Source organism: Zootoca vivipara, chromosome 10 (genome assembly GCF_963506605.1).
Source record: "Zootoca vivipara chromosome 10, rZooViv1.1, whole genome shotgun sequence".
NCBI lineage: Eukaryota > Metazoa > Chordata > Lepidosauria > Squamata > Lacertidae > Zootoca > Zootoca vivipara.
The window spans coordinates 56,384,014-56,411,577 of NC_083285.1; the positions used below are offsets into that span (position 1 = coordinate 56,384,014).

General features: G+C 41.0%; 1 protein-coding gene across 5 annotated transcripts in view; it reads left to right on the forward strand.

Annotated features, from left to right (window-relative positions):
* The window catches only part of BCL2L13 (BCL2 like 13), a 42,723-nt gene that overhangs the window by 3,922 nt on the left and 11,237 nt on the right, over positions 1-27,564 (forward strand). For 4 of the 5 annotated variants that reach the window (XM_035127151.2, XM_035127154.2, XM_035127153.2 and 1 more), the window contains exons 2-6: positions 6,227-6,406; positions 11,110-11,217; positions 11,899-12,055; positions 16,395-16,464; positions 22,730-22,873. In XM_035127151.2, coding sequence (XP_034983042.2) covers positions 6,286-6,406; positions 11,110-11,217; positions 11,899-12,055; positions 16,395-16,464; positions 22,730-22,873 — 600 coding nt within the window. In that variant the 5' untranslated portion in view covers positions 6,227-6,285. The remainder of the gene's footprint in view (positions 1-6,226; positions 6,407-11,109; positions 11,218-11,898; positions 12,056-16,394; positions 16,465-22,729; positions 22,874-27,564) is intronic. The other variant, XM_060280007.1, reaches the window with a different exon arrangement.

Consider the following 27,564-nt stretch of genomic DNA (forward strand, 5'->3'; position numbering starts at 1 on the left):
TGAAGCAATTGCATATTACGGTATATATTTATAAAAAAATTTTTTTATTACATTTGTGTTCCACCTTTCTTCCAAGGAGCCTAAGTGGCATACATGGTTCTCCTCTTTTTAAAATCCATACAACAATCCTGTGCAGTGGGTCAGTCTGAGAGACAGACTGGCTGAAGATTATTCAGTGAGTTTCATGGCAGATTTACCGTAATTCTTATGAAACAATAAAGTCTTGTGGCTCTTTAAAGACCAACAAACTTGTTTATGATATAAGCTTTTGGGAACTACAGTCCACTTCATCAGGTGAATGGAATGCTATCCCAAGTTAGCAAGTACACCCATGTTTATTATACCTGCCAACTTGGAAAAACATTCCATGCATCTGATGGAGTGAACTGTAGCCTATGAAAGCTTATGCCTTCATAAATTGGCTAGTCTTTAAGATGCCACAAGACTCTTAGTTGATTTTGCTATCACAGACTAACATGGTTACTCCTTTGGGGTGGAAATATTTTTGTGATAAGTGCAAACATAGCAAAACCCTTTTTTATAAGAGGATTATAACTGTTTATTCATTGTTAACCATTGCTTTTCTGTATAATTGATATGTACCAGTAATCCATTTGTGGATTAGGATCACTCGAGGCATCTGGAGATATCCATCTGACTGACTCGATTTTTCCCAGCAGCTCAAAGTCAAATGGATAATGAAATATTGTAGTGTTTGATGTGGTGTGCAAGGAGATGCTGCCCATAAATTCACTTATATATTGTAAATTTTGCTTAGTTAACTAATTCACTAGATGAATCCCTAGCCGGAATTAAGATTGCCGGAAGAAATATCAACAACCTCAGATATGCAGATGACACAACCTTGATGGCAGAAAGCGAGGAGGAATTAAAGAACCTTTTAATGAGGGTGAAAGAGGAGAGCGCAAAATATGGTCTGAAGCTCAACATCAAAAAAACCAAGATCATGGCCACTGGTCCCAGCACCTCCTGGCAAATAGAAGGGGAAGAAATGGAGGCAGTGAGAGATTTCACCTTCTTGGGCTCCTTGATCACTGCAGATGGTGACAGCAGTCACGAAATTAAAGGACGCCTGCTTCTTGGGAGAAAAGCAATGACAAACCTAGACAGCATCTTAAAAAGCAGAGACAGCACCTTGCCAACAAAGGTCCGTATAGTTAAAGCTATGGTTTTTCCAGTAGTGATGTATGGAAGTGAGAGCTGGACCATAAAGAAGGCTGATCGCCGAAGAATTGATGCTTTTGAATTGTGGTGCTGGAGGAGACTCTTGAGAGTCCCATGGACTGCAAGAAGATCAAACCTATCCATTCTTAAGGAAATCAGCCCTGAGTGCTCCCTGGAAGGACAGATCGTGAAGCTGAGGCTCCAATACTTTGGCCACCTCATGAGAAGAGAAGAATCCTTGGAAAAGACCCTGATGTTGGGAAAGATTGAGGGCACTAGGAGAAGGGGACGTCAGAGGACAAGATGGTTGGACAGTGTTCTCGAAGCTACGAACATGAGTTTGACCAAACTGCGGGAGGCAGTGCAAGACAGGAGTGCCTGGCGTGCTCTGGTCCATGGGGTCACGAAGAGTCGGACACGACTAAACGACTAAACAACAACAACAACTTGGAATGGATTTTGCTTAGTTATCTTGGAATGGATTCCATGGTTGAAAGGGGGAGGTAGCAATTTTAATTGCTTTGTCTAAGGTCAGGGCTGAACATATAATGCAAATTCTTATTAAAACCATATATACCTGTTGATCTTTTAGCAGAAATCCAAAAGCCACAGTTGAAAAATATCTTTATTTGGATTTAAAATGTCAGAAGTGTCACTACTTCATTACATTTTAGTTGATTCTATTTCAGATACTACCCTATTGTGGCTCTTGCAAATTCTTAGGTACCAGAAACACATTTTATGTGGTTATGCTTCTTCCAATTCAAGGGTATATTAACTTGTTTTGAACATTATGGTTTTCTCCTGCACTGTGCAGAATATACACTGACTGTGTTTTACTACATTTCAGTTTTCTGATCAGCCCTGGCCAGAGCAACATTTGAGAGGGCACATAGGTGGCAGACTACATTCTTATCTCCTCCTCCCACTGAAAGTAGCCCATTGGCAAGTGTTGCCACATCTACTGTACTGTAATTCTGTTCTTCCATCCCAGAAGTAGTATTATAGTGGTGCATACAGTAGGAGTTGACAGCATTTTGTCACAAAAGGTGTTACATTTGTTTCATAACTACAATAATATTGTTTTTTTTTCAAATCTTTTCCTTGCTATTTTTAACATGATTCATAGCTATTAAAAAATTACGCAGCAAGGGCTTCAGACATGGGAAATAGCCTGCAATAGCAGATATCCTATATAATAATGTCCAAGTTGTCCCTGCGTCCAGTTGTCCCGTGTGTCCCTGGGGTACTGCGCATGTACCCCAGAGACACAGGGATTGGACGGAGAGACAGGACGCACACACATGCGCGCTCTCCCCCCCCCTCTGCCAACCGCCGCTCGCCCTCACACTCCCCTCTCGCATTGCCACCCGGCTCAGGTGCAGGCGGCGGCCGGATCCGCTCGAGCTTCTCCCTCCCTTCCCAGCCCTCAGGGCTACCTTTCATGAGAGGGCAGAGAGAGCGCTGAAAGCCGCGGAAGCGTGTGGACAGGGACGTCCGCTTCCTACAAAAGGGCCTGGTTGCGAACGGAGCCTCGGGGACTGCAGTCCTCCCTCCCTCCCCCCATCCTCCATACTTCCCCCGTCGTCGTCGTCCTCTTCTTCTTCCACCTCCCACCGACTGCATGCTTCCCCCACCAAGGATCGCTAAGGATCGCGGCGGCGGCGATGGCACGCCTGGCGGCTGCGGGACAAGCATACAATGGAGCGCGGCCGCTGGCAGCAACAGAGAGTGCCGCAGCGCCGTCGGCCCCACCAGCAAGCCCGGGGCGCGGCTGCTTCCGCCCCGGACTTGCTGGCGGGGCCGACGGCGCTGCGGCGCTCTCTGTTGCTGCCAGCGGCCGCGCTCCTGGACACCTGCCCTCGCCCTCCCTCCATCCCCCAGGTGCACCGCCGACGCTGCCGCGCTCCTTGGGAGCTCGGCAGGAGCTGGGAGAGAGTACGGCTGCTTCCGCCCCGGGCTTCCTGGCGGGGCCGCCGGCGCTGCAGCGCTCTCTGTTGTTGCCAGCAGCCGCGCTGCGGGAGCCGGCGGCAGAGGCCTCTTCCTTCTCCTCAGGGCTTCCCCTCTGTTCCCGCCCGGCTAGCGCCCGTTTACTGAACGGGCTGAAATACACTAGTACTAAATAATATGAAAGAGGTGAGGCTTCCTGGAGAGTTGTCTAAAAGTGATAGTGTTCTACTTACAAAAATGAATTAATTCTAAAGGTTAGAAACTGATGCTGCCCAATAAATAGCTTTACCTTTTACAGTACAGTCATACCTCGACATCAGAACGCTTCGACTTCCGAAGTCGACAACCCCAGAAGTCTTTTTGTCGCGCGTGCCCAGCATGCGCGGTCTGCGCATGCACAGAAGCACGAAATTCGTGCTTCGTGGATGCGCACTAGCGGAGCTTCGACATCTGAAAACCTCAACTTACAAAGACGGCCGCGGAACGGATCGTCTTCGTAAGTTGAGGTACCACTGTACTTACAGAGAGGCTGAATGAATTATATCTGTTAGATTTTACGCTACAAGATATGGCAGTGATGACTGCATCTGAACAATTGTTTTCACATACTGTCTCTGAAAACGTTTGACATGACAAAAGAGGATAGAAGATAGATGGTTGGGAAATTAATTATAGGTTAGGAATCATTGAAGATTATAGGTAAAGGATAATTGATGTTTATAGATTAGGAATAATTGAGAGAAAATGAAGAAGAAAATGTTAAATAAATGGAAAATGATTTAAGATATAATATGAAAATTGCTCAAGATGGATTAAAAAATGGACCCAGTGAGAGGGGAATTGAGGAAGTCTACAATGTTAAGTAAAATGAAAGATTGTTGTTATTGTTAGATTTCTCTTTTCTCTTTTCTTTGTTGCTTTTTTGTATTTTGTATTTTGTATTTTTTCTTTATTTTTATAAAATGAATAAATATTATTGGGGGGGGGAGACAAAAGAGGGAAGCCACATTTTAATTTGTCATTGAATTCTGAAACATCTCTTTTAAAGAAAAAGGTCTGGGAGCTACTATTTAAATTTCCCTCAGTGAGTCCAAAGTAGTGTCACTGAATTAAGGACATTGTGGGAAATCAACCAGAATTAATTCAGTTCTGCTACGATCAAATACCCCTTCATGGATCAATGCCTTGTCGTGGCGAAGAGGCTTGAATAACTCAGCTATGAGCTATGCCATACAGGTCATAGTGGAGAGTTTTGACTAAACGTGATCCACCTGGAGAAGAAACTGGCAAGCCACTTCAGTATCCCTGCTAAGAAAACTCCATAGGCAAAGACAACAGGCCTATAAAAGTTATGACACTGGAAGATGAGCCCCTCAGGTCGGAAGGCGTCCAACATGCTACTGAGGAAGAGCGGAGGACAAGTACAAGTAGATTCAGAGCTGATGAAGCAGCTTGGCCAAAGCCGAAAGGTCGTCAGTTGCGGATATGCCTGGAAACGAAAGGAAAGTCCAATGCTGTAAAGAAAAATATTGCATAGGAACCTGGAATGTAAGAAACATGGATGAAGGTAAGCTGGATATGGCAAAAAAATGAGATGGCAAGAATAAATATTGACATCCTGGGCATCAGTGAACTAAAATGGAAGGGAATGGGTGAATTCAGTTCGGATGACTATCATATCTACTACTGTGGGCAAGAATCCCGTAGAAGAAATGGAGTGACCCTCATAGTCAACAAAAGAGTGGCAAAAGCTGTACTGGGATGCAATCTCAAGAATGATCTCGATACGAATCCAAGGCAGACCTTTTAACATCACAGTAATCCAAGTTTATGCCCCAACTACCGGTGCTGAAGAAACTGAAATTGACCAATTCTATGAAGACTTACAACACCTTCTAGAAATGACACCAAAGAAGGATGTTCTTCTCATTACAGGGGATTGGAATGCTAAAGTAGGGAATCAAGAGATAAAAGAACAACTGGCAAGTTTGGCCTTGGAGTTCAAAACGAAGCAGGGCAAAGGCTAATAGAGTTCTGTCAAGAGAACAAGCTGGTAATCAGAAACACTCTTTTCCAACAACACAAGAGACGACTCTACACATGGATATCACCAAATGGGCAGCATCGAAATCAGATTGGATTATATTCTCTGTAGCCAAAGATGGAGAAGCTCTATACAGTCAGCAAAAATAAGACCTGGAGCTGACTGTGGCTCAGATCATCAGCCTCTTATAGCAAAATTCCAGCTTAAACTGAAGAAAGTAGGAAAAACCACTGGGCCAGTAAGATACAATCTAAATCAAATCGATGCTTTTGAATTATGGTGCTGGAGGAGACTCTTGAGAGTCCCATGGACTGCAAGAAGATCAAACCTATCCATTCTGAAGGAAATCAGCCCTGAGTACTCACTGGAAGGACAGATCCTGAAGCTGAGGCTTAAATACTTTGGCCACCTCATGAGAAGAGGACTCCCTGGAAAAGACCCTGATGTTGGGAAAGATTGAGGGCACAAGGACGACAGAGGACGAGATGGTTGGACAGTGTTCTCGAAGCTACCAACATGAGTTTGACCAAACTGCGGGAGGCAGTGCAAGACAGGAGTGCCTGGCGTGCTATGGTCCATGGGGTCACGAAGAGTTGGACACAACTAAACAACAACGATCAAATAAACCTGCAGAAGTGTGCATAAACTTTCAAAAGAACTACTGATATGATTATTTCTGAACCTTAGTAATTTTGAATACAGTATGGTTATGTAGCGGTTTTCTGGATCTTGCTCTTCTTTCTCTCTGGGGAAGAAGTAGAATACGTATATATTTCGCCTGCAACATGTTTCTGTAGTTTGTGCTACTGTTGTTTGACATACCATAGGGAAGTTTGAAAAGCAACTTGCCAATGGGCTACTTTCAATGGGAGGAAGAGATACGGATTTAACCTGCCACCTATGTACCCTCTCAAATGATGCTCTGTCTGGCCAGGGCTAATAAGTTCTGGCACAATTGCATTTTGTATTTTTTCTATCTTGCATGTGTGTACATAATCTGAATATGATTCTAATTACGTTTTTTCATTTTGATTCTTCATTTTCCAGATCTCAAACAGAGAAAATTACATAGCTCATAATCCTGTGGGGCATTGGAAGCCAACCAAATGGCATCTTCTACTACTGTGCCTGTAGGTTTTCACTATGAAACAAAATATGTTGTCCTCAGCTATTTGGGTCTCTTGTCACAAGAAAAACCTCAGGAGCAGCTCTCTCTGCCAACTCAAGGTAATGCCTTCATTCTACTTTTGTATATAATACTCTTGTATACAATTGTATACAATTTGGTATTATGTATTTTTAATATTTCAAAATGTGAATGCACATGAAGGGTTTTTTGTGTGTCAAAAGATAAAATAACACACCCAAAACACAACATGCTCCGGAGAATAATGAATAACACAGTTTTTACACCAGTTTTTAAGTTATTAAATGATATTGTTTTTATTTCAGTGTATTCAACTTTTCTGAATAATCTGATTAGTATAAGACAATTCATGCGCATTCAGACTGGTCTTTGATCCTCAAAATAAGTGTAGTTAAGTGCATAGGTCACACCTAACTTATCAAGTGAGTTGCAGTAAAAGCAAGAATTGGCTTTTAACAATAGAAAATAAATTATACAAGTAATTTATTTTCAAGTAATACTAAACTTAGTATATTTTTAGCTACTACTTTGCTCTGGAAAATAATTTCCAGAGCTTTTCCCAACTTTGTCCCAATTATTAGCTTTTTATATACACTACTATATAATTGACCTATTACTTCTGTGTGAAAACTCTTGATATTATAACTTTTTCAATGGAATGTGATTCCTATATAAATGTTAGGATAATTTCAGTATTCCCCCCCCCCAAAAAAAACTTGCATCTATTTGCTCTTTATTTGTCAGTTGGTTCACTTTTTATATCATTCTGTGCAATATTTTAATTAAGGTTTAAAACTTAGGAGGTTTATGGTAACATATGCTTGCCTGCCAATTTATGAACGAGTAGGCCAGCAGAATAAAGTCATTGCCTACCCTCTCTCTTTTCTCTTTTTCTCTGAGTTGTGTCCCCAAGTTCTGTGTGTAGGAGATCTATGTGTATTTTTTGAGGCTGGAAGAACTTCTACCATTAACTGTCCACAAACATTGGCAGAAGCAGCACAGAGAGCTTGTTGCTTACCTGCTGCCTCAGTTATCGCTTATGTCTTGTTGGTATTTGCATTCTACTGTAATAAAATTCTCAGGGCATTTTTGATTCAGTGGGGGAAAACAACAGCTTGAACAGTAGGTTTACCCTAGTCAGCGCCACAAAGACATGGCTGCAATTGAAACATAAGTACGTAGGTTTCTCTGAGGTAACTATAACATTGCCAGTTCAGTGTTCAGGTGTTGATTTTCTGCATCTTCAATTTGATAAAATATATTTTCCCTCTCTAACCTTTTACAAATACAGTCAAACCTCAGTTTTCAAACATCTCGGCTGCTGAATGTTTCAGAAGCCAAACGCCAAAAACCTGGAAATGAATGTTTCTGCTTTCGAATGCACCTCGGAAGTCAAATGGCTGCACGTTTCTCTATTTTTTCAATTGAATTCTCCGACAGCCCATTGAGCCTCGGTTTTCTAACGTTTCGGAAGTCGAATGGTCTTCCGGAACAGATTACGTTCAACAACTGAGGTTCCACTGTACTAATGTTTGTATACAGCACTGATTACATCCGCCTTACAGCCAGTTCCCCCCCTCCCCCCATTGTTTCAGTTGCCTCTCAAAACACTCATTCATTTTGGCATCAGCTTTGATTTTTTGACAAAGTCATAGGGGAGCAAGGCAATATGATTTTAGGAGTACTGTGCTATCAAATTGTGAACCTGATTCTTCAGATGCAGTGTGTGATTTGGGCTGGTGTAGTCTGGCAAAAGCCAGTGTTCCCTAGATCTCCAATCATCAACATCTTGTCTCAATCTGGATCCAGTTTAGGGTTCTTGATTGTAGTCGCATTTGTTTTGAACTCCCCAGTTCTATTAAGTGGTTTTGTATTACCACTGGAAATTCAGTATTATTCCAATAAAGAATTGGAATAATAGTAAAGAATTTTTTAAAATTTACATCAGTATGCACTACCATCCTATAAGAGGGAAATGATTCTCTTTTGTGCTTTATTCACAGTACTGTATACCGTTGAAATGGGGCACATTGTTTTACAGATTACTGCTGAGATACCTTCCTGTAATGTACTTGTCAGAACCACTAATAGCAAGAATACAGTAATTTGCAGTCCGTGGAGCTTAGGAGAACTGTTCTGAGAAACCATCAGTGTCTTCCCTTCACTGCCCACAAAGTACAGCTGAATTTTGCTTCCTGTACAGTCTGGCAATGTTGCTTTTGGACCAGCCAGAGGTCATCACTTGTGAACAATAAATTATGCTTTGTTTCTCTGGAAGGGGCATTCATTTAAATTGTTTTCTTCTGATTATTTACAAAGAGCTGTGGAAATAAAGAGAATGATAAAACTACTTTTCTACTTATGAATAACCTAGTTAAATAGTGTCTGAAATTAGACAGGTTTCCTGTGGTTGTCTGTCAAGTCAGTATCAAAATCAGTTAATATTTGCTGTGTTGTCTCCTTTAGAGCCTCTGATTAGTGGTTTTTTTTAAAAAAATCATTAGCAATACTGAATGGTTGAATGTGAAAGCACTGAGGATACAACAATAGGTATCTAAATAGTACTCCTGTGTACTTGAAAGGATTGTAATTTCTTGTCATTTTTTCAGCATGGTTTCTTATCAAGTATGACAGCTTGCCATGTGAGATCACCATCACTCAAGTTCTGTGGGAAGCAGGTGCTCTTCTCAATGGAGGCCTTCTCATTTGGGCAGGGCAAGCCTTAACTGAGAAGTCTAGATTTGGGTTTTCTTTATGTAACTGTTATTCAGTCTTTCCTGAAGGGAGGTATTATACAACTAGTTAAACCGTCAAAGTAAATTTCTCTGCTTTCCAGACAAAACTCTTTCTTCAATGTGATTTTATAGTTGTGTTACTTCTGATGGAAGCCTAGTTACCTCTTGGTCAGAATTCCAGAGGCACATCACTAACAACACCTAGGAATCATTTCTTGTTTCATCCCATCCTATATCATTATTTGGACACAGGACATTTTGGTGGTTGTTCACGGGGATTTTTATGCTTTTTCATACATTGTTTGTGCAAGTACAGCAGGAATTGCGAGTTGATGTGATCAGATAAGTGTGGTATAACTTAAAGGGGAATAGAATTGATTCTACTTACTGCTCTTGCCACTGCTATCACTGTTTGAGTTGGAACCAAGTTTCTCTCCCTAGCAGCAACTAATTAAGTGCCCTGGAGAGCAGTCAGCAATTTTTATTTATCAGCTTTCTATCTTCATTTTTGTAGGAAGAGGGTAGTAACATTTCTAAAACTGGGGCAAAAAGAGTTAATGGAATAAAAAAATTCAAGTGGGTAATATGAGATGTGGCTGTTAGAAAACCTCCATTTGCAGGGGGAAATGTATATCTTCTTGAAAGACAAATATATTGACATGATATACTTACAGGAGCGGGGAGAAGGGTTCTACCCAGGATGTGTTGTCCTGGAAGGTTGCCTCTTAAGCATCACATAATTTGTCAGTTTGGTTGACTCTTGGCTTATAAACTGAGCAAGTGAATCTGTCCCTGTGGTAGCATGTGTGTGCTATACTACTTCTCCTGTCACATTCCACAAAATCATTTCTGGAAATGGGAAGAGAAGCCCATTAGAGGCCGTCTAAATTCCGTAATATCAATATTAAAATCTATTAGAAGAATATGGTTTTCAAATAAAGACACTTAAGTACTGTATTTGGATTTCTCTAGTGAAGAGGGAGGGAGTGCATACAGTTTTATTTGTCCGATTAAACTATTTGTTTTGTGAGTCTAGTAGCAAAAATTCCAGGATCCATAAAAATGAAAAAAAAAACATTTTTCATGTACAGTATTAACTTAAAGTGGAGTTCTGAAATAATTAAACAAATGGACTGCAAACATTTTTGCATGGTGTGGACATTAAAATAAGCCACAGTTTATCTTAAACCTTGCTTTGATAATTTCTTCAAGCAAACCATGTGGTAACTTTGGTTTATTTCTGGCTTACTTCTTGTAGTTTGTTTGAAACAGACCATGGTCTAGGTTTTATTCCTATATCAAACCATACTATGGCTTGTTTGAGCCATGCAGGCATCATGTGGTGTGGGGGGGAGTCATGTGGGGACCTGCATGGTGGGGGACACAAATTAATGTTTAAACTATAGTTAAATGCAAACAAGGCCACTAAGTATAGGAAAACATTTCCAGAATTAGAAGGCAACTTTCTTCCAACAGATTTTACTGTTTAGAACAAAGTAGATTCTTACATTTCAAGGAGACTGTTAACGTTTTGTAATGAGCTGGATCACTAATGTTTGGATGTTTCTCCTTTCAGCAATTTATACTGCTGGGGAGATTACAACTTCATCAATTTGGCATGTCATATATTTGTTGGGAAAAGTCATTTTCTTCATTAAATTTCTTCCACTTACTTTCATAAATACAAATTTATAGCACTGTAATATACATGTCTACTTAGAAGTAAGTCCCATTGAACACAACTCTGTCATCCCTTGTCATTTGCCATGCTGAGGGGGCCTTAGCTAAATGCACATGGGATTGCAACCTTGTTTATTTTTCTTAGGGAGTTTTTTCCTCACTAGAAATGATTGGTTGTGTGAGAAATTGACCTGGATGCTCTTATGCCATAAACACTAATTTCTGCTTATTTTTTTTGGTGAACTGGAGTTCTTTTGCTTTGATAGAAGTGTAAGTGTTTGTAATTGATGAATATTTGTTGCTCTTCTGCCATTATATGCATGTCCTAAGAATCTACCTTTATAGCTGAACTTTTTTGCTTGTTTCAGTGACTGATCCATCTGCAGTCTCTCAAGCTTTAGATAAGGAAGTCCTGGAGAAACTTAAAGCAGAAATTGAGGAGGAATTGAAACGTCTTGATGAAGAAATTGTGGAAGGTCTGTGCAAGTTGGTGGACTTCCTTTCTTGGTTGCTTATGTTGTTATGTTCAAGAATTATAAGTTTCCTACAGCCATATTTTCAGAGGGAATATTCACGTTTTTGAGAATTATGTATTATAAACCAATGTAATACACATTTCAAACCGTAAGTGAAAAGATTAGTGCATGTTCTTCAGAAAGATGTATTATACCCCAATGTAATAAATACACAGTTCAAACTACACAGTTTGAACATACACAAAAATACACAAAAATACTCAGTTCAAAATACACGGAAACACCATTTACTTTCCTGCTGTAGCTATTTACCTGCTTGCACTTTAACCCACAGTGCCACCTGCGTCCCTTTTATGTAAGATTGTACTAGTTACCAATTGCTGAAAAACAGAGGGGAAAGAGTGCTTTTGTTTCTGGAATTCTGCTTTTAGTTTTCACACAGGCATTTAGTTGGCCACTCTGAGAACAGGATGCTGGACTAGATGGGCAATTGGCCTGATGCAGCAAACTCTTATGTTCTTAACCAGCTATGTCATATTTGGAGTAGATCTAGTGAAATCAGTTGACTTAAGTTAGTCATGACTGATTAAGTTAGTCAATTGATTTCAGTGGATCTGCTCCAAGTATGACTTACTATTTCAGTCTCACTAACAGTATGAAATCTCTCTCTTTTTATTTCAGCTTTTACCAGCACAGGCTTTGACTGCCACACATCTCCAGTATTCAGTCCTGCCAATCCAGAGACTTCAATAGAAGATTGCTTAGCTCATCTGGGAGAGAAAGTATTCCAAGAATTGAAAGAACCTATTCAAAAGGCATTAGAGACCCTACTTAGCAAGTGAGTTCTCATTTGCTTTGCTCAGCAGGGAAGGTACTTGCTCTTAAAATTCTCACAAATGCAGTAGTATTGATTATGTGACTATATTTTGGCACAACTATTTCTAAACCTGATTCACTTTCCTTCCTTAATTATGTACTTGATAGGAAGTGAGCTAACAATTCCCCATCATTTAAACTTATGAACATCAATACACTACAATGAAAACAACTTCCTTCAAAGTCACTGCTTATTCTGATAGCTTTAAATGCCCAAATGTTTTCCTTATTAGACAGTAGTCAGGGTAGAGTCCTTCCTCCTAAGTGTTTAAAATCTGGATGCTGTACTACAATGCCATGGGGCTAATACTGATATCTCTATATTTTAGGTACCCCAGATGTTGCCAAACATATATTGGGTGCACTTCTGCTATTGGAACTACTTCCCCATTCTCATAGTGGGAGCGTTTCTGGCCTTTAATAAGAGGGACAAGTAGGAAGTAATAGAGAAATTGCGTTGAGGTAGCACAGACACGTGTTTCATGTAAGTCAGTCTGCTTTTTTTCATATAGCAGGGTAGACCCTCAATGTTGACATGAGATAGGGAGTAGGTCATTTCGCTGAATTATTCCAAATGAATATGTAGAGCTGGTATATTATAAAACAAAAGTACTGACATTTGATTATGTTAGTAATACAAGTATCAGAGAGATAAGGTATTTGATTCCACAATAGCTTAATAAATTTGGCAGTTCCTGTCTCTTGTAAAGCTGAATAGGATTTTGCCATATTGATTACAGCCAACACTTTTTACCTCACTCTGCTGCATGTAGTGGCAAGTTCTGAAAAGCAACTTTTTTCATAGTTTGAAAATAAAACACAATACAGTAGAAAATTATATATATTCTACTATGCCTGATCTGAAGGTTGCTACCACTCATGTTAATAATACAAACTATCACATATTTATTTATGACAGTTCTCCTTGCGTAGACAGTCGTAACCATTCAGAAATGCAGTTTTAGAGCAAAAAGGGGAAACATTAGAGCTTTTTGCCAGTATTTATAAGGCGTTCTTACAAAAGTCAATATTGAAAGGTACTGAGATACTGTATACAAGCAGTTCCTTGAATGATAATTTTTCTAAAACTGTCACAAACATTTGGTACAAATTTGACTTCATTACACATCTCTACTAGTACCAGTCTTTGTTCATTTTAAGTTAAGATACAGAAAATCATAGGAACACTTTAAGATTGCTTTGCCTAAATCAGGGGTTCTCAACTTTCTCCCCCACAGGGCTCACTTAACATGGGTGAAAATTACTGAGCCCCACCAGTCAAAAAAGATGGTGCAGAGGCAGAGCCAGTCACAACATGGTGATAGATGGAGGCAGAGTTTGGCATAATCAGCGGGCAATTACTGGCATCACTTTCTACTGATATCTAATACATATTTGGAAATTACAAAATTCTTTGCCACTGTATTTTTCTTGTGGCAAGGATTTCCACAGCTCAGCTTTCCTCAAGCTTAAGTACAGATGTTTGATCTTGAGGTATTGTGACAGACCCCCAATTTAGGAAGAATTTGCTGATCCAGAGGTTCTACGTGGAGAAGGCTTTTTTCCTTTATATTTTCCTCTCCCACCCTTGCATGTGTCTCTATAGTATTTTTATCCATCTTGTCATTTCTCCTTGTTAGATCTTATCCTTCCCCCGCTCTGAAACCTGCCAGCTGTTTTCATCCCTCCTTCCTGGTCCTTTTTACTACCTTCACTTATTTATGCTAATAGTTTTTCTCTCTCAGCCCATTCTGTTGTATTCCCCATTGAATTATTATTAACAATAAATATATTTTTCCTCATCTAAATTCCTTTAACACCTCCTCTGACTCTTCCTCTTAGAGAAGGGAGACCTGCCATGAACTTCTGTCTCCCAACCACCTTTACTCAGCATGCAAGGAGTGGCTGGGGAAACCCAGCCAGATTGGTGGGGTATAAATATTAAATTATTATGAAATTATTATATTGCATAGCTTTTGCTATATGCATCCCTACTTCCACAGATGTCCTACACGTGGTTCCCAATAGCTTGGAGAAAGATGGAGACTTCGATTGAAGTTGTATAAAAGCTTTTGTTTTCAGCATGGGGATTTTTATTTTTTTTGCAACAGTCCCTATTTAATACTTTTTTTACATCTCCCTCCCAAGATCAAGCTGATGCCTTTAATATAAAGTTTTTGTTGTTAGCTGAAAGTGTTTCATTTCATTAGAGCAATTTGTTGAAATGTGCTGATTTGGGAGTTGTGCCTTTAACTGTAATTTGTGTTAGGTTGTCTTTTAGATGGTATTTTGAATGGATGGGTTATATATTCTTAATTATACATTGCCTTATATGTGCAGTATTGAGATACTGTAGAAGGAAATCTCAAAGATTAGGAAACAATTGTGAAAAGGATCAAAATGCCTAACTCCCAGGTCACTGTTTATTTTATTATGTTTATACTTTGCTTTTTAGCTAGGATTCGCTCCCAAATAACTATAATGCACATACTGCTGTGAAATGAGCCAGAGTCTGGCAGCTTGTGATGTCTGAACCTGGGCTTGTGGTTTGTTTCTCTCAAAACAAACTGGGGGTTGTAACCAAGGTTTGTTCTTGGTTACTACTAGTGAGTGAAAACCTGTCTCTGGAGCTAGATTTCTGATGGCTGTTCTACACATGCAGCTCATTACTGATGCTTTGATTCATTTTAAGATCTTTGAGTTAAGAAATTGCAGCACAAGTGGAAGCTTCTGTATTTGGTAAATTTAATTATCTAGAAGATTAATAAAAATCTATACCAAATGATGTGGGAAAGTTATTTTATTGTCCTACATGTAGATGCTATCAAAATTTGCAATACAGTATAGTCTTCTATTGAAACTGTAAGTCATTTATATTGTAAACATGGTGATATGAAGGTTTCCAGGTCTCGTGTACTGAGTACAGTGGACAGATGTAACAGACCAGCTGTTCTTAAGCTAGACTCAATAAATGCATTTAACCCTTGCTCAGGACATCCTCATAAAAGACGTAGGAAAATGCGGATTAGGAAAAAAACCTGCTAAGCATGGAGTGTTCTGTTTGTTGAAAAACAACAAACAAAGGTCAATCAGAAGGAAATACATCCAGTAGCATCTCATGGGGCCAGTGCTATAACAATTTAGTCCTATGTAGGACTAAAAACTTCACTTCTGTCCTCTACCTGCATGTTAGAGGTAAAGATATATCTACATATGGAAACTTGCCAATCACCTGGGATGAGCTGGTTAACCTGTCACTTTAGGGTGAAAATAGTGGCCAGTTCACTTCTTCCCCACTGCTGCTGCACTGCAGGGACCTAAACTATGTTTTGGCTTAGTGTTGTACCCAAATCCTGGTTCATGGTTTGTTTTTCCCAAACAAATCACAAGTATTTGGTTTCAGCCTGTGGTTTGCATGGAGAGAGACAGATCTTGAGTCTGGGCTCACAGGTAACACTATGCTAAACCATGGCTTAGGTCCCAGAAGCAGTGGAAGAGCAAAGTGACCACAATTTTTGCTCCATGTATCAGCATACTGCATGTTTACTTTTAAAACATCCTTAAGCTTAATTGTGATTTAAAGATAATATCACTCTTACATAGTTTAAGCAGCTTGATCCTGTGCTTATTTAGAAGTGTTTAGTGGGGCTACTTCCAGGTAAGTGTACATAGGATTGTGACATATACACACAGTAATGTGAGTTTTTCCTCTCTCTCAGATTTTAGCATCCATAATTGCATTCAGTCACATGCTCAGTAGGTGGGCAAACAAGAATTGTTACCATCTCTTAGTATCCAGTCAGCAGACCAGACCCAGATCTTGCCCACCTGTTAATCACCTGACATTTTATGACACAGGATAATTCAGATATTGAAAATAGCAATTGGGAGCGCACTCGTAAGTGGGTTCCCAGTTCTCCCCTTCAGCTGCAAATATCTTGCTGAGCCATCTCTACAGAAATTGGGCCTTGCAGTTGCAGTGGAAGCACCTCCTGATTGCAGCCATCCGATGGAAGTCACTGACAATAAAAGTAGTACTAAGGTGGCAACTCTTGATGGAGTTCTGTTGTAGTATTCTAGTATTAAGTTTTTTGTCAGTTGCCTGCATGAGCTGATTCAACAAAAATTGCACAAATCATTTCACCAACTCTGTAATCTAATATTACTAGAATTGACATCTCTCTCTGTGTTACTATTACCATTTCAAGACTGTGCAGAAATTGTTGAAAAGGGAGTTATGCCTTCTTGTTTTGCCTTTGCTTTGCTTTTTAAAATCTTGTGTTTTGGTTTTATTTGTACAGACCAGTAACTTACAAGGAATATAAAGAAAGGACACAGGAAGCATCAGCTCATGCCAGTGGATGGAGCAAGGTACTTGCCAAATCACCCTCACTTTGAATTGACTAGATCAGTGTTTCTCAACCTTTTTGGGGCCAAGGCACACTTGTTCCATGAAAAAATTCACGAGGCATACCACCATTAAAAAATTTAACTCTGTGCCGCCCTATATTGACTATATAATTATGACTGTAAGAAACACTTGCCAATTGCTGTGTTGGTTGCAATCTCCTGTAATAAGGCTTCACAAGCCGCTGATTTCTCTGCCAGCACAATCCTTTGCTCAGCAAGTTTCAGGTTGAGCTCATCCAGCCAGCTTCTTTAAGTTTGTCTAAAACCACCCTCCCGTGGTGGTGGCTGTTGAGAGCTGCGCTCGCCCCGCGTCGTGACCCGGCCGGCTTCCTTTCTGGCGGGTTAGTGTTGTTTATTGGCGGCCGCCAGGCACGTGACAATGGAAATCGCCCTTCTCGTCGCCGCACTAGTGTGCCGCGGAACAGTGGTTGAGAAACGCTGGACTAGATAACCATTATAGATCTGTGCTAATTTAAGGAATCATTACTCTGTTTTATCTGCCTCATCTATACTGTACTGTATGTTTGCCAGGTTTTATTAGCACTTAAATATAGGAGTAAGTGTAGTCGGTACATTATTACTATGATATTTAATATGATTCTGCAGTCAAACACCAAGTCAGTATATGGAGGTTCTCATCTTTCTCTTTTTTAAAAAGCAAAATTCTAGCCCTTATGGTGGTAAAGAAGTATGATTATATGTCATCTGTGCAGCAAAACACCATGAGAGGGGCGGCTGAGCAGCATTTCAGGTAATGATGGTGGGTTATACCTCAGTTTTGTTTATAGGACTTTCTTCCATAATCATTAGAACCAGAACAAATAAAATAAGCAAATATATGGACATACTGAATTTAGTTATTCAAGTTTCTTTTCATAATAGCAGATCTGAGTTACTTTCTGGCAAAACTTGCTTTACTTTGAATAGTGAGTGACCATGGTCTTTCTTGTAGGACAGATTTACAGGCAGAATTACGTTTGAAAGCTCAAATAATAGTAGTAGTATCTTGGAGCACTTTATCTGTTTACATCTGATAGGCTAAACCACATTCCTTCCTAGAAAACGATGGCTTTTGATCTTCTGGTCTTTTTGGGTCTCTGGGATCAGCTTAAGCCATGTTCTTGACATTCCACTGTAAGAAGTTGACGCTGCAACATGGTTGCTTGCAGACTTTAGGGTGATGCCAGTGTGCCATGCACTTAATTGGCTGTCTCTTGACTCCAAGTCTGCTGCTGGTGTTCTTAGGAAAAGCAGCATAGGTTCAGCATAACTTTGGGAACATTTCCTCCTTCTTGATCAGGATGTCCATTCTAGTGTTATGAGAAAAGAAGAAAAATATTTATTTACGAAAATTTCGTCTAGCGAGGCACCGTTTCCCATAGGAATGCATTAAAAGTCAATTAATGCGTTCCTATGGGCTCCGGGGGAACTGGTGGTAGCGGCGGCACTTGCTCTCTTGGCTCGGGGAAGGCAGGCAGGCGCTTCCCTGAGCCAAGAGAGCAACGCCGCTGCTGCCAACGACAGAGCCGGATCGGACGAAGCTTCAGAAGCTTCGTTGGATCCGGCTCTGTCGGGCGGGGTGGGGGAAAGGCGAAGGAACGATCCTGCGCCTTTTCCCCCACCGCCGCCAAGCCAGTGCCAGAGCCGAAGTGTGGCGCTGCGGCCAGGGGCTTTTCGCCGTCTGCCTCCCCCTTGGCTGGGGAAGGCAAATGGTGAAAAGCCCCCGCACCGCCGCACTTCGGCTCCAAGGGGCGCTGTGTCAGTCAGGGTGGGGGGACTCCGCTTTCCCCTCACCTCGACTGACACAGCCTTGTCCCATCCCGCTGTGTCTGGCGGTGGGGGGGGAAGCGGGGCTGTGAGGGGGCGAAGCGACGGTGGCGACAGGAGGCTAAGCGCACCTCCCCGGGCAAAGAGACCCGCATCCATGGACACGGGTCTCTTTGCCCGGGGAGGTGCGCTTAGCCTCCCGCCGCCGCCTGTCAGCTGTTGAGCGGCTTCAGGCCGCTCTCCAGAGGCACATGCGCGCCTCAGGACAGCGGCCTGAAGCCGCTCAGCAGGTGACAGCTTTCTCAGGGAGGCAAGCAGGGGACACGTAGCCCGCCCGCTTGCCTTCCCAGAGAAGGCGCCCGGCTTTCTCAGGGAAGACAAGTGGGGGACACCTAGCCCACCTGCTTGTGTTCCCTGAGAAAGCAGGGCGCTTTCTCGGCGAAGACAAGCGGGCGGGATAGGTGTCCCCCGCTTGCCTTCGCTGAGAAAGCCGGGTGCCTTCTCAGGGAACGCAAGCGGGGGACACCTAGCCCGCCCGCTTGCGTTCCCTGAGAAAGCCGGGCGCTTTCTCGGCGAAGACAAGCGGGTGGGATAGGTGTCCCCCGCTTGCCTTCGCTGAGAAAGCGCCCGGCCTTCTCAGGGAACGCAAGCGGGAGACACCTAGCCCGCCCGCTTGCGTTCCCTGAGAAAGCCGGGCACTTTCTCGGCGAAGACAAGCGGGCGGGATAGGTGTCCCCCGCTTGCCTTCGCTGAGAAATCCGGGACGTCTTCGGACGTCTCTGAAGTTGCCTTCCGTGTTGGGGGAGGCAGGTGGGAGGCGGCGGAGGGAGACCGCCACCGCCTCCCGCCCGCCTCCCCCGACACGGAAGGCAACTTCGGACGTCTCTGAAGTTGCCTTCCGTGTCGGGGGAGGCAGGTGGGAGGCGGCAGAGGGAGACCGCCGCCGCCTCCCGCCCGCCTCCCCCGACACGGAAGGCAACTTCGGACGTCTCTGAACTTGCCTTCCGTGTCGGGGGAGGCAGGTGGGAGGCGGCAGAGGGAGGCAGGTGGGAGGCGGCGGTGTTCCCCTTTCGCTAGATGAATGCCCTGATTTTCTGATCGGAGGTTTTTATGGCCACTTTCGCAAGACGAAGCGGTGGCCATAGAAAACCTCGTCGTATAGCGAGGCAACCTCCGATCAGAAAATCCTTTCGTAAAGCGGAATTTTCGTCTAGCAGGGCATTCGTCTAGCGAGGCACCACTGTACTCACTTTCTCCATGCCATGCATAATTTTATAAACTTCTTTCTTACCACTCCGTAGTCACCTTTTCTCTAACTAAAAATTCCTAAATGCTGCAACCTTTCTTCATTGGGGAGTTGCTTCGTCCCTTTGATCATTTTGGTTGCTCTTTTCTGAACCTTTTCTAATACTATCCTTTTTGAGGCGACCAGAACTGTACACAGTATTCCAAATGTGATCACACCATCTATCTACTAGTCTTTTTAGAAAATGCAGTGTCTGCAATTTATAGACTTTTCTGTATAATCTTTTTGACTACATACACTCTAACAATATGATTGCTGATACAGATAAAGCTTGCAAAACAGGTTGCGTTGAAACCAATCTTTATTGGAATTACCACTTTTACCCAGTGGCTATTTTTCTTGAAAACCTGCCCTTTAACAGAGGATTTTGAAAGGAAATGAAAAGAATTAAGAATCCTTCCATCCTATACAGTTTCTAAACTGATAAACTAAAGGAGAATACAAAGGTCAGCATGGGAAATCATAAAAAGTTTTGAACTTGCCTGCAAGGAGCTAAAATGTCATTTGCTTTCTTGCAAACCAAATGTTGAGTGGATTTTTTATTGAGTGTCTTCTAGGTTGGCAGGAAATAAAACAGCTATAGTTGGAAGGTGGCAAATGTTCCTCTTTTTTCCAAAACAACAAAAAACACTTCATTTTGATAAAATCTTCCCCTACCGAGTTACAGCTTTTTGATACCAGAGCTGGAATCCAAAGAAATACTTTGGCTCACAGAAAGGCTTTCAGTGGAATTTTTCACTTTCAGCATCTGATAACCGTAACACATCAGAGTAGCTTACAAACTCTCCTGAGTTTTAAAGTAAGGTCACTTGGTATAGGGAGCTATTGTTTAAGGAAACAAATCAGGCCTGAAAGCACTTTTGGACTCATTAAACTAGTTTATGGTTCTTTGGAACCTGGCCTAGGTAACTCAAACTGCTCTTATGGCTCTGAACTTCTTTTGTATAATTATAATTTGTCCAAATGACAAAGGGAAAGGGAAATAATTATTGTTGCTGAACAGGATGGAGGTAAGGAAGGGACTTCTTTCTGAATAATTTTTATTTTTTGTAAGTACTGTATAATTCTGTTATACAGCATCCACAACACAAATTGAATGTGACATTTTGCGTCAAGGAAAAGGAAGTTTGCTGTGTGGGTGAGAGACAAACCTCACACTAAGCAGGAGGAAGCAGAGATGCAGATGGTTTTCATTCTTTCCTTTGTAGGGGATAGGGTTCAACATTGGTATAGTAATGGGGCTGATGTGTGTATCTCTATTACCGGTAGTGCTCAAATTGCATTTTCAGTAGCATTTTTCTTCCCACCCCAGCACAGACTTTTACAACTTTATCCGTGTCCCATACCCAGATGGATCTCCCTTTGCCAAGCATTTGGTGTTGTTGCTATGGTTTCCTTCCTCTCCCTATAATCCTTCAGGTCACCGTTACAGTCCAATATGGTGTATATTTCCATAGAAGTCAGCCCTGTGGGGGTTACACCCATGTAAATGTATACAGGATGACAACTTTCCTTAAGACATGGATTCCAAATGCACTCTGAGAGAGCAAAGCATGACTATTTCACTCTAAATGCATAGCACAGAAGGAGACAGTTGTATCCAGTTTTCTGTTAACAGATAATAAGAAGCCCATCCTTTTTCTTGTGAAGCACTCATAGACATTTCAATCTCATAGAAGCTGCCAGGTTCTTAAAGGGTTAGATATATAGTACAGTGGTACCTCTACTTACGAATGTTTCTACTTACGAACAGAGCTCCGTCCGCCATCTTGGATGTGGTTTAGATAGGTTTTTTTCTACTTTCGAATTTTTAGATAGGGTTGCTTCTACTTACGAATTTTTTCTCCCAATGCATTCCTATGGGATTCGACTTAGAAATTTGCGTTCGGAACGCATTAAATTCGTAAGTAGAGGTACCACTGTACATCAATTAGTTTTTAATGAATGTTTTCAAATAGATTCTTTTCAGCCTGTCAGGTATTTATTTCAGGTACTAATTGTTCCAATTCTGTTTTATGATTGAATGGAAAAGATACTGTCACTTGGTGTTATGCTTGCTAAAAGCCCGTAATGAAAGGGCTTAGTATCTTGGTGGCCCTATTGGAGAGAGCCTTGGTTACCACTCATGTTAGGGAGCTTATTTGGAATAAAGTGGATCTCTCTGGGTTGAAGCTTCAAGACTCCCAAGGCAGCATTGACTTTCTCTCATCACAGATATTCACATAAAAATACCCTTTTAGGTGCTAGCTAATTTCTTTCAGTGAGTGCTCACTGGAAGGACAGATCATGAAGCAGAGGCTCCAATACTTTGGCCACCTCATGAGTAGAGAAGACTCCCTGGAAAAGACCCTGATGTTGGGAAAGATTGAGGGCACTAGGAGAAAGGGACAACAGAGGACGAGATGGTTGGACAGTGTTCTCGAAGCTACGAACATGAGTTTGACCAAACTGCGGGAGGTAGTGGAAGACAGGAGTGCCTGGCGTGCTATGGTCCATGGGGTCACGAAGAGTTGGACACGACTAAACAACTAAACAACAACAACAACAATTTCTTTCAAGTCTACTGGAATATCTTGCAAGAGAAGATAAATCAGTATTGACTCTTCTTTCGGATAAAGTAAAAAATAGAGAGTGTTATCCCTTGGTAATTCCAGAAATTAGATCAAATAGTGGTGATTTAATTGAAAAGTTACAGTTAGGAAGGTACAGAATGTTATCCTGTTGCCAATAATGCATTCTTTGCATTTGAAAGTCCTTGAAGCTGATATTGAAATTGTTTTTCTTGGTGTTGTATGGAGAGTTTGGAGATTATAATGTTGCACAGCAGCAAAACTTTCCAGTCCACTTTACTTTCCAGTTCACTTGAAGAAGGGTTACCTAGGTCCATTATTCTCCTCCCATTCGAATTGCTGTTCCCATCCTGACTGCCTGTTAATTTTAAAAGTTGGAGATACTGCAACAGTAGCAGCAACTGCCCAACAAGTAGTGAGGGGTAGGAAATGATGAGTTAGGAACTCATTGCCTGATTCTTGAGACTAGATTGACCCACTGACTAATCTGCTTTTTGGCCAGGGTTTTGTGTTCTTCCAAAGTACTGCAATTCCTGATCATGTCTCTTCCTCTCCTACCCTTTCTTCACTCTTTACTCCCAAGGTTTTAGTGCCTCTGGTGATCCTTCAGCGATTCCTGATGGAACTGACGAGACAGGGCCAAGAACCACTTGGGGCACTGCTGAATTTTGGAGTGACCTACCTGGAGGACTATGTTGCAGACTATATCATCCAGCAAGGTGGATGGGTAAGGAAGTTAATCTCCAACTGTATCTTCCTCCAGAGTTGATGAACAGATATGTGCATCTTTCTGTACAACAATAGTATTTAAGATTTACTAATTGTTCAAAGGAATGCAGTGCTGATTTTTTGTCCATAGCAGAACATATAGATATTTAGGATAATGAACAAGAACAAAGATAACAGCATAATCTTAATTAAAATGCATTGGTCTTCATATGAGTTTAGTTCTGTTTTTGTGGGGCAGCAGATTTGAGCTACCTCATAGTCATGGGCAAGTTCAGGCTATGCATTTAGATTGAGCTTGCTTTAATTTTATTGAATTTCTCAGAGTGCTTTAAGTTGTATTTCTCTAGATTCCCATGTGAAATGGGTTAAGAAAAAATGGGTTCTACTTAAAAGTGCTATTAGAAAATTGTGTTTTGAAGGTACAACGAAACCCTCTAAGAATATCCAGCCCCCCTCCCTCCCATCTGTTTCTTACAACTTGATAGTTGAGCTGGAGCACAGTGAATATACAGATTATTCCTCTCTGGGAGATAGAAGACTACCAGATTTAAACAGAATTAATCTGGGATTAGTGAAATGACTCCCAAGTTGTTTTTATTCTGAAAGTAAAGCTGGTCAGTGGTTAGAAAATCTAAATAGCAAAAAACATACTAATAACGTTTAAAATTATATATATTCTATGTATTTTGATTTTGGAAAGTGTACTAGGAGGGTACAAACAGTGGTTTTACTTGGGCTTTCCCCTCGCCCTCATCTCCTTCGTGCCCTTATTTTCTCATAAGAATAAGTATGTTTCTTGGCTGTACAAATTGCATATTTGCCTGGTGCAAGAGCTAGTGTTTAGATTATGCCTTTATGACTTCCACTTCCTGCACAATAAACAATGACTCCTGCATCTGGCTATGCTTTGGGCCTTGATTTAATGAAATGTCTTAGATTTTTTTGTTTTTGGCTAGTAGATAACTTCTTGCATTGTGCCCTCCTGTTTCTTTTGATGTTTTGGTACTCTCAGAAGTCTGTGTTCTATACCTCAATGACTTCTGTAAAGCCTTTTATAAACACGTGTCACAGTGCATAGCTGCTTCTGAAAACACACAGCAGCCTAGCTGTGTCTAAGAGGGAGGGAATGTTCACTGTGTGACTGTTTGTAGTTGACTTGGCAGTTCCATGAACCATGCACTTATCTATTCACCTCTAGCCAGGCATAAAATTGGACTGACAGAAGCTGCATAACCAACAGGGCAGATTTATTTTGGAAATGGTGCAGGAAAGATGAGGAAAGAATTGAAATGGTGATAATTTTTAAACTGAACAAAAGTTGCCATGATTAACTACTCTGTGGAGAAGAATAAGATCTTGGGTATTTTGATCTTCATATCATTATGCACAAGGTTCAGTTTTTTGGGTGGTACCTAGTCTTATTTTGATTTGGTTTAACAAATTTGTGTTTTAAGAAACTGTGAAACTGTAATATTTCAAATTTTCCTGAAACATGGTACTGCCATTAAGCAATGTTTTTTGGTTGTGCTTAAATACTTGAATAGGGAAACTTCAAATTAATTGCACGGTTTGGAAGCTCAGAATGCACAGCAAATGTTCTTGCTGCTCTTCACTAATGGTAGTGCAGCAGAACAGGAGAATTATCTGTGGTCCTGCCCCTGAGCTGCTTAATCCCAATGTGAAAGGTTCAGCTAAACCTCCTAAATTTCCAGTCATGGTGAACCTGTCCAAGGAAGAAGAAACAATGTGTATTGGGGTAGGAGATAGCTTAAAAGCTGTTTAAAGACTAAAATCACTTAAATGTTCAGCTACTCCAGCAGAGGCAAGGAATGGATTAGTTAAGAGTGTCTAACTCTCTGTGTTCCATTAGTCATTAAAGAAAGTCACAAATAGTATTGGGAAGATCCATCTTTTCTATAGATTTAGAGCTTTGTGAAAACATCAAGTCTTTCTACAGAGGAGGCAGTGGCAAAAATGGTACAGCCTCAGGAGCTCTAGTAAGTGGAAATAATCCAGACCTAATGAGCTATTTTGTAGACTAGGAAAATATCTAGACTGAAGTAAAAAATACTCATGCAACATGGAACACACTTGGAGCAATAAGATACTACAAACTGAATATTTAGAATCTTAATATTGGATTCATCACCCAGTGCCATCATTGTGTACTCAGTCAAGAGTAGATTTCCTGATATTTGGACGATTTTTGCAGAAATGGCAACCTTTAAGAGAAGATTGGTTCTGGGAATCAGCCCCATAGAACTCAGTTGGGCTTGTTTCTAAATAAACCTGCATAGGATTATGTTGTAAGACTATAAAAGTTAATCGTAGCACATTAAAAAAGGTAATGTCCTCCTTTTCATTGTTCTGATGGTTTCCAGACATTTTTTCCTATGTTGCTTTTCCTTTTCTAATGAGAAGGTGTGTTGCACACATTTTGAGTGTGAGCAGTGAGTAATGAGTAACGTTCTTCAGTGAAATCTGCATTAAGTCTGCTTTTGTAGTAATTTCAATGATATCAGGAAGAATCAAAGTGCAGTTGCAATTTCTAAGTTCTCATAAAGTTTTGCATATGTAAGCAATAGCTTCTGATCTAAAAGAAACAGAGTCATGCAATGTTGTTGGTTACTGAACTTGGAAAGGATTATAAGAGCAATGCAGAATATATACTTTCGCTTTACTTCTTGTAAGGCAGTAGATTGGTTTGCATTGAATTCACTTTCAAGGTAGCAGTGTACTTCTTTAATCATAAGAGGCAGAGATCTAGCTCTGAGCATTTTTGTAGATATAGCTTGCTCTCTAGACATTGTTGATGGAAACCAGAAGAGTCATAGAATGGTTTCATGTTTTCCACTGGGTCAAAACAAAAAACGTTCATTCTAATTTGGCAGCAGCTTAGCTCCACAGCTTGCCCTGAAGCTGTATTAGGGCACAAATTGATGTGCAGTGCGCATACTCCCTCCCCTTTCTCTGTTCACTCTCTCTCCCTCTGTTTGCTGTGTCTGCTGCATCAGAAGCTTCTCTTGGAAAAGTGCAGAGTAAGAACAGTCAGTTTGGGTAAGACTTTACTACTGAAGTAGTATAATTATGCTTTAAAAGTGTCAACCTTGTCCTAATTTCCAGTGTTTCATCCATATTGAAAAGGACTTGTGGGAGATCTGAGAAGAATAAGGATGACTGTTTTTGCTTAAAAGTTGTTATTCTGCTTTGTCACCAGTTTACATGCTTGTGGCTTGTGCTACTTTAATAATATCTGCATGAAAGTATAGTTAAGTGCCTTTGGAAACTTGCACATCCATTTGACTTGTAAAAAACGAACTAGAAGCTGCAATGCACAATTAAAATCTAAAGTATTGCTTTCCTTGCAATTGCAATTGCGATTGAGTTTATAAAAAGATACGGAAAGCAGGCTACTTCCCCTAGTGCTTTACTCTGGGTTTTATTTTCAGTCTTGGCATTGTTGTCTTTAGAAGTGTAAAGTAGTTGTTCAGTTTCTAAAACTGAAGATGGTGTTAAGTAGCTGTGTTTTAGACTCTGATGCGTAGAGGTATAAGAACAAACGTTAATAGTGGCATACTTTCAGTGAAAAAACAAAATTGTCTGGTTCTTTATTCCAAGATTTGACTCTGGATGACAAGGCAGAAATCTGTAGGCAATGTATTAAAATAGCAGCATGTTTTGTTGGAGAGTGTGTTTTGTAAGAGAGTAAAAGAATGTATGATATCTTTATTCAGACTTCACTTGCTTACAGAAGTGAAATAATGGAATCCAGGATAACATAATGGATGGTGTAATTTGAAAATAATAAATGCTGCAAGGGATATATCAATAAATGCTAGCTGGAGATTTGTAGGCTTGTGGGACATTATTGACTTTTATAAAGGAGTCTACTGTAGATTTCAGTATTAGATAACAATTCCTGTTTTAGATACTTACTTCTTAACTTCTCCTCTCTGCCTGAAAATGGAATATTGTGGACTGTAATATGTAGTACATAACACTGTATTTGACAAGGGGAGGTCCTATTTAATAGGTTAGTGTTGCTTGCACAGACTAACTGCTCCTGGAATGAGAGTTCCTGTGTCTTTTTGTATGCTTTTCTAAGTGAAATGAGCAAGTGTTTGTTTTTAGCAGCATGGGTAATGTCACTGATTAATTTTAGATCTGATACTTAGCATTTTTACTCTTGACTGTTTTGAAATACTAAAACAAATCATTGGGATCCTGCATATGCAGTTTAAATTTGTTTATATTTGTAACCTGTTCCTATATCCAACACTCAGGACAGTGAATAAAAAGCATAAGAATCCTATTAGGACAAAGTAAGGTTGGGCTTAGGACCCAGGTGGCGCTGTGGTTAAACCACTGAACCTAGGGCTTGCTGATCAGAAGGTCGGCGGTTCGAATCCCTGTGACGGGGTGAGCTCCCGTTGCTTGGTCCCAGCTCCTGCCAACCTAGCAGTTCGAAAGCACGTCAAAATGCAAGTAGATAAATAGGAACCGCTACAGCGGGAAGGTAAACGGCGTTTCCATGTGCTGCTCTGGTTTGCCAGAAGCGGCTTTGTCATGCTGGCCACATGACCTGGAAGCTATACACCGGCTCCCTCGGCCAATAATGTGAGATGAGCGCGCAACCCCAGAGTCGGTCACGACTGGACCTAATGGTCAGGGGTCCCTTTACCTTTAAGG